The 19,804-nt window shown below is 48.3% G+C and overlaps 3 protein-coding genes across 9 annotated transcripts in view; all 3 read right to left on the reverse strand.

Moving 5' to 3' along the window:
- Positions 1-841: 841 nt before the first annotated feature.
- On the reverse strand, positions 842-7,087 carry CHRNA10 (cholinergic receptor nicotinic alpha 10 subunit). 2 transcript variants are annotated; one of them, XM_054725620.1, is made up of 5 exons: positions 6,965-7,087; positions 4,112-4,257; positions 3,567-3,721; positions 2,072-2,604; positions 842-1,299 (listed from the first exon to the last, which is right to left on the reverse strand). In XM_054725620.1, exons 1-5 carry the CDS (start codon positions 7,032-7,034, stop codon positions 842-844), a joined length of 1,362 nt encoding a protein of 453 aa, XP_054581595.1. In that variant the 5' UTR covers positions 7,035-7,087. The 2 variants fall into 2 exon arrangements, with proteins under 2 accessions (XP_054581595.1, XP_008148138.3); XM_008149916.3 differs by having other exon boundaries at positions 4,112-4,265; positions 6,982-7,034.
- Positions 7,088-14,041: 6,954 nt separating this feature from the next.
- Positions 14,042-14,938, reverse strand: LOC103293656 (transcription factor BTF3-like). The gene is made up of 2 exons (XM_054725654.1): positions 14,804-14,938; positions 14,042-14,410 (listed from the first exon to the last, which is right to left on the reverse strand). Exons 1-2 carry the CDS (start codon positions 14,936-14,938, stop codon positions 14,042-14,044), a joined length of 504 nt encoding a protein of 167 aa, XP_054581629.1.
- Positions 14,939-16,486: 1,548 nt separating this feature from the next.
- The window catches only part of NUP98 (nucleoporin 98 and 96 precursor), a 103,851-nt gene continuing 100,533 nt past the window's right edge, over positions 16,487-19,804 (reverse strand). For 5 of the 6 annotated variants that reach the window (XM_054725605.1, XM_054725608.1, XM_054725607.1 and 2 more), the window contains 3 exons: positions 19,365-19,519; positions 17,873-17,984; positions 16,487-17,749 (listed from right to left, as the gene is read on the reverse strand). In XM_054725605.1, coding sequence (XP_054581580.1) covers positions 17,517-17,749; positions 17,873-17,984; positions 19,365-19,519 — 500 coding nt within the window. In that variant the 3' untranslated portion in view covers positions 16,487-17,516. The remainder of the gene's footprint in view (positions 17,750-17,872; positions 17,985-19,364; positions 19,520-19,804) is intronic. The other variant, XR_008558014.1, reaches the window with a different exon arrangement.

A 19,804-nucleotide genomic window follows, 5' to 3' on the forward strand; every position in this document is an offset into this window, starting at 1 on the left:
CATGTGAAAGTCAGAAAGGAACAAATACCTGTGGACAGCTGGTCCCTGCATTGCCCTCCCTTGGATACTTGCAAGTCCTCTGGACGTCAGTGTGGGCGAATGCGGAGAACAGAAGTGAACCCAGAGAGAGGGGAGCAGGAAAGACAGCAGAGGGCTTGCTTTAGGCCCTCTGCCGGGTCTCGGTCAAATCCGTCCTTTTCTTGTCAGCAAAGATGTAATTCCTGTTCTAACCCAGGAGTCCTAAGGTTCCTGTTTCTAGAGAGACAAACCTGGATCCCCATCTCCCACCACCACGGGCCCCAAGGGTAAGACAGGACATCGAGGAGGTGCCAGGCACACACTCTCTTTATGATGAATTGGAGCTTTGGGGCCAAATCCTTGTGTGGCCTCCTGCTCTGGAAACTAGATCTTAAGTCTGAAACCCCAAACCCCTTCCCTGGGCCCCTAGACAGGGACAGGCAAGACCAAGCTCCTATAACAGCAGCCACTGAGGAAGGAAGAGAAGAAGGCAGGCAATGCTGCAGTTCTGTTTCTCAGATAACTTGTACTCTCCCCACTGAAAACATTCATTAATGAGGCTCAATTCTGTCCCTCTAGGACTGCACTTTGACCTTGAACCTTCTTAGAGTTCTTCCCCCATAGGAATTAAGGGAGTGGCGAGCTCTAGATTTTTCTCAGAGATCAGGACTCACAGACAAGTGCTCCCTCGTGGTTGGTGAAGCCAGCAGTGCTGATCCCGAGAGAGGGTGTCCCAGGCGCTAGGGTGCAGTGGGGAGAGACTGGGTGGCCTATCTGGTCTTTCCCTCCTGTCGCCCTGCTGTGGCTGCAGCAGAGCCCGGATTCACAGCGCCTGCACGAGCACCAGGAGGCTCATGACCAGGGCCATGGAGAAGAAGATGCCCAGGAAGAAGCGATCCATCACACGGGCCAGGCGTTTCCAGTCCTCGTGGCGGTGCTGGGCAGCCCGGTGGCTGCGGAAGGTGTTAGCAATGGCGGCTACATGGCGCAGCAGCTCTTCCTGATGGCACAGACACCGGGGCTCACGGCAAGGGCCTGCTGGGGGGCCGGCCCCTCTCTCTGGAGGCGGGGGGCTGGGGGGTGACTCGGGCTGTCTGGACTGCCCACAGGGCTCCCCTCGTTCTCGCACGCACAGGCCCCGTGCCAGGCATCCCAGTAGGAGGGCCCGAGCCCAGGCCGGCACTGGACGTGCGCTGGGACCACAGTAATGCAAGTTCATGATAAGGATCGTGAGCGCTGTGGAGAAGGTGACCATGGTCATGGTGGCCATGTAGTACTTCCCTGCAAAAGACAGAGCGAGCTGGGGCCCAGAGAAAGAACGCCGGGGGCCCGGGCTTCCCAGCCACCGCAGCATAAACAGGAACCCACCCTGCGGCTGTCGGACCCTCCAAGACCAAAGGATGCAAGAGGAAGGAGGTAAGGGCCAAGGTCTCCCCAGTCCGCATGCCCACAAGTGGGTTCTCAGAAGCTAAGGGCTCGCTTATCCCACCCCCCTCCGTCCCCCACTGCTGGAGGCCGCATTTACCCACAAGTCACCTCTGTAATGAATGGTATGCCAGGACATGGGGCCAGTGAGGATCCTTTCAGCACAAGGGGGCATACAACAGAGCCTGCCTGTACGTCTGTGGAGACGCTTCCCCGAGTTAATTAACGTCAAATGCTGAGGAGTGCTCGGCCCATGAGCACCCAGGACATTTGCCTCTGATCATGACCCTGGGGGCAGTGAGCTCCCTCCAGCAAGTTCTTGAGAAAAGACTCTCTTTCCTCTGCCCCTCCCTGTCAGGGAAGGTGTCCTCCCTGGAAGGGGTGTCCTCCCTGGAAGGGGCTTCCTCCTTTCCCCTCAGTCTCGGGAGGAAGCATGCTCCCAGGAGGGGACGACCCCCTCACACGCTGAAGCGGGCCACTCTGGCGACCCAGGGCCCCGTCCCCGCACTGGTGGGACCCGCACGCATCAGCCGGCGTGGGGGTGTGGGGGGTGGGGCGGGGGCCATTGTCTAGGAGGGGACGGCTCTTCCCCGCACCCCCACCCCTGGCCGGGCCCTCCCCGACTCACCGATGAGCGGCACGCTCTCGGCCGGCGGCATGCTCTCGGCCAGGATCAGCTGGAAGACGGTGAGCGCCAGCAGCACCGTGACGCCCAGCGACACCTTCTCGCCCGAGTCTGCGGGCAGGTGGAAGGCGAGCGGCGCGAGCAGCGAGATGAGCACGCAGGGCAGCAGCAGGTTGCACACGTAGGCGGCGGCGCGGCGGCGCAGCAGCAGCGTGAAGGTCACGTCGGGGTAGGGCTCGGAGCAGCAGCCGTAGGTGAGCACGCGCCGCCGCGCCGGCATGCCCAGCACGCGCCACTCCACGTTCTCCACGAAGTCGGCCAGGCCGGCGCCGCCGCCGCGCGGCCGCACGTCCAGCTGGTGCCCGCCGTGCGTCCAGGAGCCGAAGGTCAGGCCGCAGCGCTGCGCGTCGAACGGGAAGGCGGACACGTCCACGCGGCACGAGCTGCGCGTGATGGCCGGCGCGTCCCAGCGCACGGAGCCGTCGTGCCGCAGAACCACGTTGGTGCTGGCGGAGGCTGGAGGCTGCGCGTCTGCCCTGCGGGAGGCGGGAGGCGGGTGGGGGCGGGGGGAGGGTTCCCTGAGGCAGTGGCCCGGGCCACCCCAGGACAGGAGTCCTAAGGCCACAATGCGCCTGCAGGGAGGGTAGATTGTGCCCTGGGGAGGGCCCTCTCTGCTTTCGGAGGCCTGGAAGGGGCAGCGCCTGAGGGCCCAGAAAGGATACTGATCTAGCCCAGGGCGGCATGAAAAGTCCTCTGCAAAAGTTGGCACGTGGTGGCACAGTGGCCTCTCTTGGGTGCCATCTGCTAAGATTGTGGAGGGGGCCCCTGGGGAAATATGCAGAGCCATGTGTTGTCTGGAAAACAGAACTGGCCGGGCCAGGGTGCTCAATGGTTGAGCATTGACCTATGAACCGAGAGGGCACTGTTCTATTCCTGGTCAGGGCTGTGGGCTCCATCCCTGTGGGGCATGAGGGAAGCAGCCGATCAATGGTTCTCTCTCATCGTTGACGTTTCTCTCTCTTTCCCTTTTCCTTCCTCTCTCAAATCAATAAAAATAAAAACAAGAAAACAGAACTGGCTTAGGCAGCATAAGGGGATGCCCCAGAGGGCCCTAGGCAGGCCTCTGGGGAGCCCTGGGACTCAGAGCCAGCCTGGAAGGGAGGAGCGTGCCATAAAGAGCACCGGTGCCCCAGAACCCTCTCTGCCAGAGAGAGAGAACTGGCCTGGACCGCACAGTGGGTTCCTGCAAGACGTTCAGCCTGGGTTGCCTTGGGACAGCCTCAAGTGGGGATGCCACGGAGGGGCTGTGAGGAAGCCCCCTGTGCCGTGTGGCCACCACTGCCAACACCTTCCTGCCAGATTGGAAGGGTCCTGGGGGACAACTTGCAGGGCAGCATAGCAACTAGTTAGGTGGGGGAATGAGGAATAGGCGCATTCCCAGAACCAAGGGCAACTCCAGGGAGGGCTGGGAGAGGGGAGGGGCCCAGGCAGGCAGTACTTGTTATAGAGCACGATGTCTGGCCGCCACACTAGACTGCTGGGGATGCGGATGGCATCCAGGCCTCCATAGTCATCGGGGTCCCATCGTAAGTAGGCGTCTGTCCACTCCTGTCGGATCCACAGGTATAGGGTCAGCACCTGGTTGCGCTCATCCTAGTTGGGCAGGGGGTGGGCACAGATGTGGACACATGTACATGCATATCCTTCCCTGAGTGTGCAACTCACCTACAGAGCTCTAGTCAGTACCCACAAACCCAACTTGCCCATACAGTCCAGTTCCCACCCACGCCTTGTTGTGACCTTGGCAGGTTCTTCTCTGGGCCTCAGCTTCCTTAGCAGTTATATGGGTGATAATCCCCCCTGCTGGGCAAGATTCAAGGGTGCAAAGTTTTGGGCACACTGTGGACACCTAACAGTATCCTAGTAGCTGTTATTGTTAATGTTTACAGGAAAGAATTGTTTGGTGAACCATCCCAGCCCCCCACCCCCAAATTCCTTGACACTGTCACCAGCACATTCCACAGTTGTACAACCACAATGTACCATGTCAATGATCTGGGACAATGTCACCTCCAGGGTCACGTTCAGAGTCTGGTCTGTATCCGCCACAGGTCTCAGGGCACTTGTGTAGTTGGCAAAAAGGTCACGGAAGAGCTTGTGAGCCAGCCTGCCCTCAGCTCCCAAGCATCCTGGGGGACAAGGAAGAAGGTTTACCCTAGTGCAGGAGCCTCTCTCACACCCTGCACCTCCACAAGGCTGGGGCTGTCACCTGCTCCACGCTCACAGTGGTCTGACTGGTCCTCCTGATGGCTGCCCTCTGTCCCCGGCTGTGACTCTCGTTCTTCCCTGGCCTGCCTCGGGGGGTGAATGAGGTGAAGTAGGTGGAGTGAACTGATACTCTTCTCTGAAGCAAGGCTGATGGGTTTCTTCCCTGCCTTTCCCTTCCCAAGGACCTGGATTCGGTCTGCCTTGCCACAAATGCTAGGAGGGCCCAGATAGGCCACAAAAGTGCCAGCTCTCACCCAGGCGTCTGAACCCCATTGCCCAGCCCCCTCCGGTCTCTCAAACCTGCCTCCACGCCTCCTGTTGCACTTCAGTTAATTTCTTCAAGGCTTCTGACACTGTAGGCCAGTCCCTCCGAAAAACACACCCCATCCCTAGGCTTTTGTGACACACCGTATTGTCCTTAGTCCCCGACTTAAGTATTGCTTCTCAGAATCCGGTCATTGACCCTCCTCTCCTTTTTCTCTGGTCTCCTGAGCTCCAGATGCATTTACAGACAGTCCTCGGGTTACGTCAGACTTGACGTACATCGTTTCGTGGTTATGTCGCCATCTCCCATTTATTTATTTAAAAAAAAAAAAAGTTCCGCCCGAACTGATTTGGCTCAGTGGATAGAGCATCGGCCTTTGGACTAAAGAGTCCCAGGTTCAATTCCGGTCAAGGGCATGTACCTTGGTTGCGGGCACATCCCCAGTAGGGGCTGTGCAGGAGACAGCTGATTGATGTTTCTCTCTCATTGATGTTTCTAACTCTCTCTCCCTCTCCCTTCCTCTCTGTAAAAAATCAATAAAATATATATTTTTAAAAAGTTCCATCATTTCAACGTATGTACATATGTGCTTTATGTATTTTTATTATTTATTTACCACAAGGAAAGGTCAGGAATTGTTATCTTTCTTTTAAATTTTTTTTACTGTTTCTCTTCATTACTGCTGTGTATGTGCTCCATGTGAGTGACGTAGGTGCTTATGTAGGTGGGTTCCGACATATGGAGAAAATCGCGTTAAGTCTCGCCCTAGGAACAGATCTCCCAAGTAACCCGAGGACCTACTGTATACGACAATCCTCTCTTGAATGTCCTGTAGGCACCTTAAACTCTCCAGGTCCCAAACAGGAACTCATTTCCTTCCCCCAGGTTCTGAAACATGCTCCTTGTTTGATGTTCCCCATCTCAGCAAATGGCACCCCCCCTCCCTCCCCCAGTGACCTCAGCTGGAAACCTAGGCATTATCACTCTCCCTCCTCCTGTCAGTTACCTCTGCAAACCAACCAATACCCAAATCCTGTCAGTCATACTGCTGAACATCTCCTGAATGTTTAATCGCCTCTTCAGCTCAGGCCTCATCCTCCCTCTCAGGGACCACAGCCGCAGCAACCTCCTCACTGTTCCCTCTGGTCTCAGGCTCAGCCTCTCTAATCCTCCTCCACATTTCTGAGAGATCAGCTTTTTTTGTCTTTCAGTTTGTTTAGCTGATGTATCACGTTTATTGATTTACAGATATTGTGCCAGCCTGCATCCCCAGAATAAACCCCACTTGGTCATGGTGTATGATCTTTTTAATGTTTTGCTGGATGTGATTTGCTAATATTTTGTTGAGGATTTTAGCATGCAAGCTTTTTAAAAATATATTTAAAAATATATATATATATTTTTTAATTGATTTCAGATAGGAAGAGAGAGGGAGGGAGAGATAGAAACATCAGTGATGAGAGAGAATCATTGATTGGCTGCCTCCTACATGCCCCACACTGGGGATCGAGCCCACCACCCGGGCATGTGCCCTGATCGGGAATCAAACTGTGACCTCCTGGTTCATAGGTTGAAGCTCAACCACTGAGCCATGCCGGCTGGGCTTTAATATATTTTTAAAATTGATTTTATAGATAGGGGAAGGGAGAGAGAGAGGGAGGGAAACATTGATGAAACATCGATTGGCTACCTCCTGCACACCCCCCACTGAGGATCAAGCTGAAACCAGGCATGTGCCCTGACTGGAAATGAACCGGCAACATCTAGGTACATGGGAGGATGCTCAACCAACTGAACCACACCTGCCCCTGGAGATCAAGCTTTTAAACACTCAAATCTGACCAAGCTAGTAACTGCTTAAAACCATTCAATGGCACCCTAACCGGTTTGGCTCAGTGGATAGAGCCTCGGCCTGTGGACTGAAAGGTCCCAGGTTCGATTCCGGTCAAGGGCATGTACCTTGGTTGCGAGCACATCCCCAGTGGGAGGTGTGCAGGAGGCAGCTGATCCGATGTTTCTAACTCTATCTCTCCCTTCCTCTCTGTAAAAAATCAATAAAAAATATATAAAACAAACAAACAAAAAAACATTCAATGGCTCCTCATTGCCTGCCCTAACTCAGCCTGGCCTTCAAGGGCCCTGGCTTTTCCATTCCTATCTCTGGAAGCTCCCCTCTTACCTCACCCACCCCAGTCAGGCAAATCTCCTCTCACCCTTTCCTGCGCCCCCTCCCCCACACTTCCCAGACAGCTTGTTCTCCTGCATAGGTAACTGAAGAGAGAAATGAAAAGAGAGAGATTTGGGGAGGACAAGAACAGCAGCAACACCCAGAGAGGCCAGGCCTGGTTTACTGAGCTTCATACCTGGAAGGAGTGGGAGCAGAAACAGAAGGCCCAGTCCGGAGAGGCCAACGCAGTGGCTCCTGGGCCCCATGGCCCTGCGGGGCAGGTCTCTGGGTGTGAGCCTCCTGGCCCGACCTAGGGCAGCATCAGGGCCTGCTAGCAAGGATGGTGTGGACAATACCTGGAAGTCAGAAGGAAGATCTTTGCTGGGTCCAGCTACCCACTGGGGAGCCCTGCAGCCCATCTGGTTATCTGACTCTCCTTTTTTGTACTTGTCCTTGGATTTCAGTACTTCTCCTTCTCTGCTGGTCCTTGCCTCTGCTGGCCTCTGCCCCTGCCCTTTTCTCTGCCCCTCCTCCTCCCTCTACCTCTCATTTAGCCTCCCTGTCTCTGTTTCCTTCTGTCTATTTCTCTGTAACTCATTCTTAGTCTCTCTTGGCTTCTCTGACTCTGATCTCCCTCTTTTCACTCTGTCTTCTTTTCTCCTCCTTCTATCTTAGCCCCTCTGACTTCCTGCTTCCATTCCCCATACCTGGGCTCTGGATGAGCCTGGTGCATTCTCCATCAGGGTCAGGGACTCCATCAGTCCTGATCCCTCAGAGGCACAGGACAGCAGGCCTCTCCTCTTGGCCCTTTTCGTTAGCTTAATTACACCTGTGCACAAGGGAATAGAGAAACTGAAACTGATACCTCAGGCCACTGGGACCTGAATTATTCAACTTCTGTAAGGCAGCACCCAGGCTCTGCTTAGGCCCAGCCTGAAAGGGCTGAGTGTAGAGAAATGCCAGGTTCAGGATCTGTAGGACACTGGGGCTTAAGGGTGTTAAGGGCCAGAACCTATGGATGGTAACTCTACTCCCAGCTCTGACACTCAGAGAGGTACTGAACAGATCTGGCCCGGTGGTTGGTGACAGGCAAACTCTCCATTCCTGCTGGGAATGGTGCTGAGCTGTATGCTGCTCCAGGTGGCAACACAGAGTAAGAAATGCAGCCCACTTCCTCACCTCTGAGTCTTCACAGCCATCCCAGTCTGACCTTCAGTGTTCTCCTCTGCCCAAACACCCTGGGCCAGGGAAAACACAGACTTTAGAGTCATTTTCAGCTGTCTTAAAAAAAAAAAAAAAAAAAAAAAAAATATATATATATATATATATACACACACACACACACACACACACACACACACACACACACACACACACACACACTAGAGGCCCAGTGCACGAATTCATGCACAGGTGGGGTCTGGCCAGCTCGGCCCCAATTGGGGTGCATCAGGGCTGGGCCTGTGGGTAGGAGGAGATGCCAGGAGCTTGGCTGGCCGGCCTGCCCAATCGGGGCCAATCAGGGCAGGGCTGGCAGGGGGGAGGGGCTGAAGGCGATTGGCTGGCGGGCTGATTGGGGTTGGGGGGCCGGTTGGGGGTGGTGCCAGCCATGGGGAGGGACTGTGGGTGGTGGGCCAGTCGGCTCTGCTCCAGAATGTGGTGGGGGATGCCAGGGGCCAGCGGCCTGGGGGAGGGGCCATGGGTGGTTGGCCAGCCGCCCTGCCCCTGATCAGGGTGGCGGGGGGCTGATCTGGGGTGGGACCGGGCAGGGAGAGGGGCTGCAGGAGGTTGGCTGGCCAGCCTCACCCCCTATTGGGGTTGCGGGGGGGGGGGGAGGGCGATCAGGGGCGGGGTCAGCTGGGGAGAGGGGCTGCGGGCTGAACAGCATGGTGGGGGTCCATAGCAGGTGGATCTGGCCTGGGGGAGGGGCTGTGGGAGGTTGGCTGGCCAGCCCTACCCCCTATTGGGGTTGGGGGATGATCAGGAGTAGGGCCGACCGGGGCAAGGGGCTGCAGGCTTATCATGGTGGGGTGGGCCGATCAGGGGCAGGGCTGGCTAGGGGGAAGGAGGTGGAGCATTTGGCCAGCCAGTCCCGCCCTTGATCGGGATGGGAGAGTCCAGTAGTGGGCAGTACTTATTAAAGGACTAGAGGCCCAGTGCACAAAATTCGTGCATGGGTGTGTGTGTCCCTCAGCCCAGCCTGCACCCTCTCCAATCTGGGACCCCTTGAGGGATGTCCAACTGCCCGTTTAAACGGGCAGTCGGACATCCCTCTCACAATCCAGGACTGCTGGCTCCCAACCGCTTGCCTGTCTGCCTTCCTGATTGCCCCTAACCACTTCTGCCTGCCAGCCTGATCACCCCCTAACCACTCCCCTGCCAGCCTGATTGATGTCTAACTGCTCCCCTGCCAGCCTGTTTGCCCCTAACTGCCTTCCCCTGCAGGCCTGTTTGCCCCTAACTGCCCTCCCCTGCAGGCCTGAGTCCCCCCCAACTGCTCTCCCCTGCAGGCCTGGGTCCCCCCCAACTGCCCTCCCCTGCTGGCCTGATCACCCACAACTGCCCTCCCTTGCAGACCTGGTCCCTCCCAACTGCCCTCCCCTGCTGGCCATCTTGTGGTGGCCATCTTGTGTCCACATGGGGTCAGTCATCTTTGACCACATAGGGGCAACCATCTTGTGTGTTGGAGTGACAGTCAATTTGCATATTACTCTTTTATTAGATAGGATAGAGGCCTGGTGCACAGGTGGGGGCCAGCTGGTTTGCCCTGAAGGGTGTCCCGGATCAGGTTGGGGGTTCCCTTGGGGTGTGGGGTGGCCTGGGTGAGGGGCCTGTGGTGGTTTGCAGGCCTGCCATGCCCCCTGGCGACCCAAGCGGAGGCTCTGGTGTCTGGGATTTATTTATCTTCTATAATTGAAACTTTGTAGCCTTGAGTGGAGGCCTGGGCTGGCCAGGGTGTATAGGAAGCTTGGCTTCCTCCATTGCCGGGGAAACCCAAGCCTCCTGCTTGCTCCGTGGCTGTAGCCATCTTGGTTGGGTTAATTTGCATACTAGCTCCTGATTGGCTGGTGGGTGTGGCTTGTGTGTAGCAGAGGTATAGTCAATTTGCATATTACTCTTTTATTAGATAGGATACTTTTGAGAACAGTAACTGGGAAGAATGAGAAAAGAGCAGGTTTGAGCAGAGAAATAAGTAAAACCGTAATGCTGGCCAGGGATCAGCCTCAGCTAACCACATAGAGAGCTCTTGGGTCAGTGGGGAAAAAAAGGAGACATATGTACCTTATTGGGCTGGTTGGCTGGCCACAGTGGGCGTTATAGCAATGGGTTCGGCACTATGGTCACTGACTTTTTATATATATAGAAATGGCCAATAAGCACATGAAGATGTTCAACATTGCTAATCATTAGGGAAATGCATGTCTAATGACCCTTAGTGGTTGTTTTCACGTTATGGTCACTGGCTTTTTATATATATAGATTTTTATTGATTTTAGAGAGGAAAAGAGAAGGGGAGAAAGAAACATCAATGATGAGGGAGAATCATTGATTGGCTGCCTCTTGCATACCCCACTGGGGATCAAGCCCTGACTAGGAATTGAACCGTGACTTCTTGGTTCATAGGTCAACACTCAACCACTTAGCAATGCAGGCCCTACTCATGTGGTTTGATATGCATTTCCCTAATAATTAGCGATTTTGAACATCTTTTCATGTGCTTATTGGCCATTTCTATATCTTTGGAGAAATGTCTACTCAGATTTTTTCTTATTTGGGTTCTTCTTTTGTTGTTGAGTTCTAAGTCTTCTCTATGTATTCTAGATATTAATCGCTTATCAGATACATAATTTACAAATATTTTCTCACATTCTCTGGTTTGCCTTTAACTCAATTGACTTTTAAGTAAATTATTACTTGATTGATTGATTTTAGAGAGAGAGAGAGAGAAAGAGAGAGAGAAGAGAGAGAGAGAGAGAGAGAGAGAGAGACAGAGGAAGGGGAGAGAAAGAGAAACATTGATTTTTTTGTTGCACTTATTTATGCATTCATTGGTTGCTTGTTGAATGTGCCCTGACTGGAGATTGAACCTACAACATTGGTATATGTACAATGATCTAACCAACTGAGCTACCCGGCCAGAGCCTACTCAGTTGATTTGTTTGTTTGTTAATCCACACGGAGGATATTTTTTCCATTGATTTTTAGAGAGAGTGGAAGGGAGTGAGGTGGGGAGAAAGAAACATCAATGTGAGAGAGACACATTGGTTGCCTCCTGCATGAACCTGCGACCCAGATACATGCCCTTGACAGGGAACTGAACTTATGACTCTTTGGTGTGCAGGCTGACACTCTAACCACTGAGAGACACCAGCCAGGGCTCAATGAACTTTTGATGAACAAACTTAAAATTTTCTAGTAGTCCAGTTTGCATATTTTTTCTTTTGTTGCCTTCATCCTTAATGTCATATCCAAGAATTCACTGCCAAATGTAATGTGGTGAAGCTTTTGCCCTGTATTTCCTTCTAAGAGTTTTATAGTTTTAAGTCTTACATTTAAGTCTTTGATTGATTTTGACTTAATTTTTGTACATGGTGTTAGATAACAGTCCAACTTCAGTTCTTTGCATGTGGATTCCAGTTTTCCCAACACCATTTGTTGAAAAGACTGTCCTTTCCTCCGTTGAATGGTCTTGGCACCCTTGTCAAAAATTACTTGACCATGTATGTGAGGGTTTATTCCTGGGTTTTCTATTCTATGCCTCGTCTATATGGTTGTCTGTATGTCAATACTGCACATTTTTAAAAATATATATTTTTATTGATTTCAGAGAGGAAGGGAGAGATAGAAACATCAATGATGAGAGAGAATCACTGATGAGTTGCCTCCTGCACACCCCACACTGGGGATAAAGCCCGCAACCCGGGCATGTGCCCTTGACCAGAATCAAACCTGGGACCCTTCAGTCCGCAGGCCGACACTTTATCCACTAAGCCAAACTGGCTAGGGCAGTACTGCACTGTTTTGATTACTACGGCTTTGTAGTTAAATTTTGATACCAGAAAGTGTGTCTCCATATTTGTTCTTTTTCAAAATTGTTTTGGATATTCAGGATCTCTTGAGATTCCATATGCATTTTAGGATGAGTTTTTCTATTTTTGAGAGAGAAAAGAATTGCTGCTGGGGTTTTGTTAGGAATTGCATTAAATCTGTAGATTGCTTTGAATAGTATGGACATCTTAATATTAAATATTCCAATTCATGAGCATAGTATGTCTTTCCATTTGTGTCATCTTTAATGTTTTATAATTTTCAGTATACATGTCTTTTAACTCCTTGGTTAAGTTTAGTTCTAAGTATTTTGTTTTTTGAAGCTATTGTAAATAGAATTGTTTTCCTAACTTCCTTTTCATTGTTAGTGTATAGAAATGCAACTGAGTTTTGTGTAATTTTATATCTTGCTACTTTGCTGAATTCATCTAACTATACAGGATGGCCCCAAAAGATGTATACACACTTTAACAGCTGATAGCTCAATTTTGAAAATGAAATACATTTTAATTTTAATAAACACTGCCTTTATATTTATTCAAAGTGTGTGTATACATTTTTTGGGGGGACACTATATTATTTCTAACAATGCAGTGTTTTTTGTTTTTGTGGAATCTTTAGTTTCCTACATAAAAGATCATATCATCCACAGAGATACATTTTATTTATTTTTTATTATTATTATTTTTAAAATATATTTTATTGATTTTTTACAGAGAGGAAGGGAGAGGGATAGAGAGTTAGAAACATCGATCAGCTGCCTCCTGCACACTTCCCACCGGGGATGCGCCCGCAAGCAAGGCACATGCCCTTGACCAGAATCGAACCTGGGACCCTTCAGTCTGCTGGCCAACGCTCTATCTACTGAGCCAAACCAGTCAGGGCCACAGAGATACATTTTAATTCTTTTCCAATTTGGATGTTTGTTGTCTTCCTTGCCTAATTGCCCTGGCTAGAACTTCCACTACTGTATTGAATGGAAGTGGTAAAAGCAGACATCCTTGCCTTGATCCTGATCTTAGAAAATGCTTTTACTTTACCACTGAGAATGTTTGTTGCTGGTTGGCTATTATTATGTTAAAGTAGTTTCTTTCTATTCTTAGTTTATTGGACTTTTTTTTTTTAATCATGAGAGAATGTTGAATTTTGCCCTAACCGGTTTGGCTCAGTGGGTAGAGCGTCGGCCTGTGGAAGGGTCCCAGGTTCGATTCCGGTCAAGGGCATGTACCTTGGTTGCGGGCACATCCCCAGTGGGAGGTGTGCAGGAGGCCGCTGATGGATGTTTCTCTCTCATTGATGTTTCTAACTATCTCACTCCCTTCCTCTCTGTAAAAAATAAATAAATAAATAAAATATATTTTTAAAAAATGAATTTTGCCAAATGCTTTTTTTCTGTGAGATGATCACATACATTTATTCTGTTAATGTGGTGTATGACACTGATCAATTTCCACATGTTGAGCCATTCTTGCATTCCAGGATTAAATCCTACTTGGTATGTAATCCTTTTAATATGCTACTGAATTCAGTTTTTGAGTATTTTGTTGGGGATTTTTGGCATCAATATTTATAAAATGTATTGGCCTGTAATTTTTTCTTACGTCTTTTTTGCCTGGCTTTGGTATCAGGGTTATGCGGCCTCATAAAATTAGTTACGAAGTGTTACCTCTTTAATTTTTTGTTTGGTAAAGTTTGAGTATTGGTAAATAATTCTTTAAATGTTTGGTAGAATTCACAAGTAAAGCCATTAGGTCCTGGGCTTTTATCAGATTTTTAAATTACTGATTCAATTTCCTTACTAGTTATAGGTCTACTCAGACTTTGTTTCTTCATGATTAAGTCATGATAGTTGTGTCCTAAGAATTTGTCTATTTCATCTAAGTTATCTAATTTGTTTTTTTTTACATGATTCTACCATGTTAAATCTTTACAATTTCGTCAAAGATTATGTCATATTACATGCCATGATTAGCTTTCTACAAACAACTTTTCTTTCTGTGTACAAATCAGTGTCAATGAAATAAAAAATAAAACTATACTAGGCAAAGATCTTTATTAACCTGTTTCAAACTTTATTCCCAAGCTTCTTCAGCTTAATTAGCTGCAAAGAATGATTTATGTATAAGCAAAAACTGAAAAGAGCTGCAATGTCCAGGGGCATTGGGCTAAAAAATATTAGAGATCTAGATTTTATCAGATCCATAAACAAAATTTGAAAAAGCAGTCATAATATAAAATAGCAGCTCCCAAAAACTTCAAGTTTATCTTCTTCAGAAGTTGACTCAATAAAGTTTGCTTCATTCTTGGAAGCCTCATCAAAATTCTCCACAAGATCTGGAACTTCATCATCATCCTCCTCTCCAGTAGCAAGTGGTGCTTTTCCATCCACAGATTGTTTGGGCAGAGCTTCAGCCAGTCTCCTTAATCTAATCAGACTGTCTGCACCACGCTGGTTTAAGATGCTGGGTAGCATTTCTGTCAGCTGCTTTGTCTCAGCATGGTCTGTAATGGTGAAAGTGTTCGCTGCCAGAGATGCCTGAACTTTAGGGTTGTTAAAGTGGATCACTGTTCCTTGGTTTGTTATTATTAAACACTAGTGTTCCCGTTGCAGGAAAAATCCTGCAATAGGGTTTCCTGCTTGCACTCTACCCTGCCCTGCCTGCTCTCCTCCCTTGTCCCCCGCCCCGCCTTCTCCGCCACAGCCCCCCTGCTTTTCTCCCTTCTCCACCAGCCCACCTGCTCTTCTTCCTTCTCCCCTGGCCCCGCCTCCGCTCCTCCCTTCTCCCCCCGCCCCCCCGGCTTGCTTGCTTCTCCACTACGCTGTCTTGATATGCAAATTAGCTACCATCTTTGTTGGGGTAATTTGCATACTCGTCCTGATTGGCTGGTGGGCGTGGCTTGGATGTAGCAAAGGTGCGGTCAATTTGCATATTTGTCTATTATTGGGTAGGATATTTACTTCTTCAATACCAGAGATATTGTTTACCCCTAACTTCTTTAAGAACTGAAGTTTTTTATCATCTGCTGTAGCTGTTCTGTGAACCACCTTCTTTCTACGAGCAGTTCCTTTCCCACCAATGCGCACTTGTGCCTGCAGTTTGGCGAGTTTCTCTTGGTTCATAATAGTTTATCTTGTTGGAGAGGAAACTGGGTCGCGTGGGGGGAGAAGGGAGGATGGACTAGGGCTGACGCTCAGGGGGTCTAGGGCAGACCAGCTGAGAATAAGCGCACACACGCGGGGACACAAGATGGCAGCTAGAAGAAGGCCGCTAAGTTATCTAATTTGTTGATGTACAGTGTTCTCTTATAATCCTTTTTATTCCTGCATAACCAGTAGTAAATTCCCGTTTCTCATTTTAGAAATTTGAGTCTTTGGTTTTTTAAGTTTGTCTTGCAAAAGTTTTGCCAATTTTGTTGATCTTTGCAAAGAACCAATTTATAGTTTCATTTATTTTTTACAATTGTTTTCCTAATCTCTGTTCTAATCTTTTATTATTTCCTACCTCCTACTAGCTTTGGGTTTAGTTTGTTCTTTTTCTGGTTCCTGAAATTGTAGTTAGGTTGTTGATTTGAACTCATTCTTGTTTTTTTAATGTAAGCATTCATAGCTCTAAATTTCTCCCTTAATACCATTTTCACACATTTTGTTTTGTTCATCTTTATGTTTTTTTCTAATTCCCCTTGTGGTTTTGTCTTTGTTCCATTGGTTGAATATGTTTAATTTCTACAAATGTGTGAATGTTCCAGTTTTACTTCTGTTGTTGATTTTGAACTTTATCCTGTTGTGGTCAGGATGTTTTGTATAATTACCTCTTAAAAATCTGTTGATACTTCATTTGTGGCCTAACCTGGAAAATGTCCTATGTGCACCTGAAAAGAATGTATGGTAGTGCTGGGTAAAGTATTCTGTATAGGGCTATTATAGTTGTTTTTTGTGTTACATCATCCATTTCCTTACTTCTGTCTGGTTCTATCCATTAACGAGTGGAGTATTATAGTCTCCAACTATTATTTTAGAGCTGTTTCTTACTTAAATTCTGTCTTTTGCTTCATATATTTTGCTAGTCTGTCATTAGGTGTGTGTGTGTAATTGTTATTCTTGCCTTACCATTTTGCATTCCCACAACCAAACCAAACAGTACTCATCAGCTTCATCTGATCCCTCTCAAAACAGCCCTGTGAAGCAGCAACATCAGGGAACATTATCGACTTTATACAATGAAAACTAGAATTAGGAAGGTGAAGTGTGACCCAAGGTTTAAAAACAAATACCCACCCTCCCCATCTCCCCCCAAAGCAGAAGAACAAGGAGACTTTGAATGTTAAGTATGACACTGGCCAATTTGAGACCCCTCCCCTATCCTCCACTGGGAATCCAGGCACATAAATATACTATGCACAGCAGTAAGGACTAATCAATAATCTCACCCCCTCACCCTTAAACTTGCCCTTATAAATCTAGTTTTTGATCTAGCCTGTATTCCTTTAGGACCAAACTGTTCTCTCTTTAATCAATGGCCAGTCTCCCTTTAGCTTGCAAATCAAATAAGACACCCATAAAGCTCCTTGAAGCAAGAAGGCTCAAAAACACAAAGGGAAAGCCAATACCATGAATGCTATAAACATTTCATTTTATTTTTTTAAGAAAGTAGCTTCAGTAAAAGAGGAAAATAATCTAGATCATTTATTTATATATATATATTTTTAATAAAAACCTTTACATAATCTTCATGCATACAGATCCAGGAGTAGCCATGTTGTCTGTCCCAAGCTGTTATCTGGGGCTCCCCTAGCTGGCAGGAGTGTAGTGAAGGCCCCCTGCCTGCCCCTGAAGTCTGCCTCAGTGATGGTTTTACCTTCTGGGGCTGTAGATGGAGGGTGAGAAATGCTTTTGGTTAGAATGGGAGGGACAGGAAGGGCTCCCAACCTGCCAGGTTTTATATAAACTCCCAGGCAAATCCAGACAGGAGGCCTAGCAAGATGACTGAAAACCAGGGACCAACTGAGTCCTGGGAGCTTTCCAGAGGAGACCTTGGATCTGTGACCAACGGCTCCTGCACACAGTAGCAGGGAAGGCTTGATGTTCACAAAACACTCAAGGCAGGAACAAACAAGCCTTGAAGATCTACCCCTCCACGGCAGGCACTCACAGGAGACCTTGTTCTGTTTCCTAACTCAGTCCAATTCTCTCTTGACTCTATAACACAATGTTAACTCATCAACCTACTTAAAAGAGAGATTCTCTTTCCTTCTGTGGATAGTTCATCTGTTAAGGAAGGATACATTTGTCCCACTCCTAAAGAGTCCTAGTGTGAAGGGCTGGGTTAGGAGTGGGTAGCAGGTTGGCATGGAGGGTCACAAGACCCAGAATGGCCGAGGGTGGAAAAGAATTCCCTGGTTCTTTGAGGGGATTCTGCCAAAGGTACCTTATTGACCGTTTTTAGAAAAAGAAAAAAATGAATGATCTTGAGGATGGTAAAAAGAGACTTGGCTTCTTTTTTTGGGTTCCAAAAGCCCTTATTCCATGTTCTGCATTAAGGAAGCCCTGAACAACAGGAGGACACTGCTTGGTGTGGCAGGATGGGAGGATGGATTCTGCAGCCAACTCAGAGAATGACAAACAGTGCTGATCAACTCAATGCAGGGACTTCTGTGTGGTGAGTGTGAATGAGTATGTGAGTGTGGGAGGAGCCTGGGGCTCACTGGCTCCCAACAGTCAGTTCTTGAAGAGTCAGTTCTCGAAGGTAGGACTGTGTGAGGCTGCGCAGTTCCTCCAGGGCATAGTCCTCAGGCATGGGGAGCCGGCCAATGTGGGGAGCCAACAGGCGCAAAGGGACCCGCTGAAGATCTGGCGTTGAGTCAGAGGTTGCATCAGGGGCATGCTGAAGGCTCAGCACCACCCTCAAAAGGTTGGCTAGACGTTTGGCCATGTCTGGAGAGAAAAAGTGGAGTGAGCACAAAGGATGGAAGGTGGGGAAGGGGGCACAGGGTGTATGTAATAATCATAAAGACAGGAGGCAAGCAAACAGAAAGCAGGGAGAGGCTAGAGGCTTACCTGACTGAGCCAGGCGATCCTTGGCATTGTAACACTGGATCTGCTCTATCCGGTTGCACAGTGAGGTCACTTTGGTTTGTAACTGCTCCAGCTCATAACCTGAGCACTCCACCTATAAAAAAGCAGAGAAATCAATTAGGAGCTCCCATCACTACAATCTTATCCATAGACTGACTGTAAAACTCTGAAACAACAGTGAGGTGAGGGAGGGGAAACCCACGAAGCTGGCTGGCAGTGCCATGTCACCACCATCCTGCCTACTTGCTGAGAACAAGGCATGGTGTTAGCAGGAACACACAGCAGGAAAGTAATACAGTGTAGAGTCTTGAATTGGACTCCAGAACTTGATTCTTTCTCCCCCACCCCTACTGTCCCCGTTATTTTTTATTATCTTAGGGAGTGGGGAGGGAGGGTGAGAGAAGGAGGCGGGGAGAGGGAATAAGAAAAAGAGAGACAGACAGACATTGATCAGTTGCTTCTTGTATGTGCACTGACTGGAAATCGAACCTGCAATCTAGGTATGTGCCTGACCAGGAATCAATCCCGAAACCTTCTGGTGTACTGGACAACACTCCAATCAGCTAAGCCACACTGGCCAGTGCCAGAACTTGATACCTAAGCTTTATACGCTATTGTCTTTGACCTTAAAAGAATGATCTTCCCAAAAGGAGCTCATGGCAACCTAAAGAGATCATAACTATAATATGATGAGGTTTGCTAGCAGACAAGTGCACCAAATATTTTGGTAGGGGGGAGAGAGAGAGAGGAGAGAAAGAGAGAGAGAGAGAGAGAGAGAGAGCAAGTTAACTCTTCCCAGGGGAAAAAGAGAAGTACTGCTTACAATAATCTAGATTTTAAAGGATGAATATGAGTATGGAGTTAAAGAGTGGAAGAAAACAAGATTTGCTAGAAACATCATGAGTAATTTAGTGTGCGTAGAGCAGGTTGGTAAGGCTGGAATGTGGATTAGAAGTGACAGAAGTTAAGGCAAGAGTGAAAAAAGGTAAAAGCCTCTACAGGGGCTTGAATACTATGTTTAGTAGTTTGGTCTCTATACTGTAAACAATGGAGATCTATCTTTATGCTTACTGAGATTGATCCAAGACATTTTAATGAAGACTGAATAACTGTAATGCTTGCCATTTTAAAACATAACAAATGATGTGTGAATTATCCTCATCAAATCTCTGACTTTCTGTAGCTCTCATCCCAAGCTTATTCAAAGTAGGGCTGGACAAGAGTAGGAGACTGACTACAGAGAAACTGCAGAAAGTCTATTGTACACACTTACTTGGTAATAAACACAAAAAAGTTTTTTAAATTTTGATACAGCTGTCAAGTCAAAACAGCTGCATCAATAGCCTCATCAAAATGCCCTTCTGCATCGACAGTGCTGGTGGCAATGAATTTTCAAGTCGCTGCTCAGACCTATGAGGTCTCTTTAAGGGCCAGGGAAAAGGAAAACCAGGCAGTAGTTAAGGAACTCAGATACCTGCTGTATTTGGTGGACCATTTCAAGGACCCGAAGATAGTCCAGGTAAACAAGGCCAGATGTTTCCCAGTCCTGGATTAGGCCACTGCGCTCTGGAGGTGCCAGGTCTTCCAAGAACCCCTTCAGGTAGTCATAGTTCTCATTAATGATGGCATCTGAAAAACAAAATATTGAGCACTATGTCTGCACAAGTTCATGGTTCCCAAAAATGTTCTTCCCAGAGGAAGAACATGGCAGAAAGCCAAGATAGGGAGGAAGAGGAAACAATGTTGGGTCAGACTTGAGAATTTCAAGTAGTTATTTGAAATTCTCTAAAAAAAAAGTGAAGAATTTCTGGCTTCAGTTTTCCAAACAGATATTTCTGGTGTTGCGAATAAAATTCCCTATATAAACAAAGCTTAACATAATTAGCACATGTCAAGAATATTCCTGGAAAATGA

Source organism: Eptesicus fuscus, chromosome 13 (assembly GCF_027574615.1).
Source record: "Eptesicus fuscus isolate TK198812 chromosome 13, DD_ASM_mEF_20220401, whole genome shotgun sequence".
Taxonomy (NCBI): Eukaryota; Metazoa; Chordata; class Mammalia; order Chiroptera; family Vespertilionidae; genus Eptesicus; species Eptesicus fuscus.

Excerpts from the sequence above, each read along its gene's own strand:
- LOC103293656 (XM_054725654.1), bottom strand. The coding sequence starts at position 14,938 with ATGAACCAAGAGAAACTCGCCAAACTGCAGGCACAAGTGCGCATTGGT. Across the intron at positions 14,411-14,803 it reads AGTTCTTAAAGAAGTTAGGG|TGTTTAATAATAACAAACCA; the intron begins GTAAACAATATC and ends CGGGAACACTAG.
- CHRNA10 (XM_054725620.1), bottom strand. The coding sequence starts at position 7,034 with ATGGGGCCCAGGAGCCACTGCGTTGGCCTCTCCGGACTGGGCCTTCTG. Across the intron at positions 4,258-6,964 it reads TCTGCTCCCACTCCTTCCAG|GATGCTTGGGAGCTGAGGGC; the intron begins GTATGAAGCTCA and ends CTTGTCCCCCAG. Across the intron at positions 1,300-2,071 it reads CGAGAGCGTGCCGCTCATCG|GGAAGTACTACATGGCCACC; the intron begins GTGAGTCGGGGA and ends TGTCTTTTGCAG.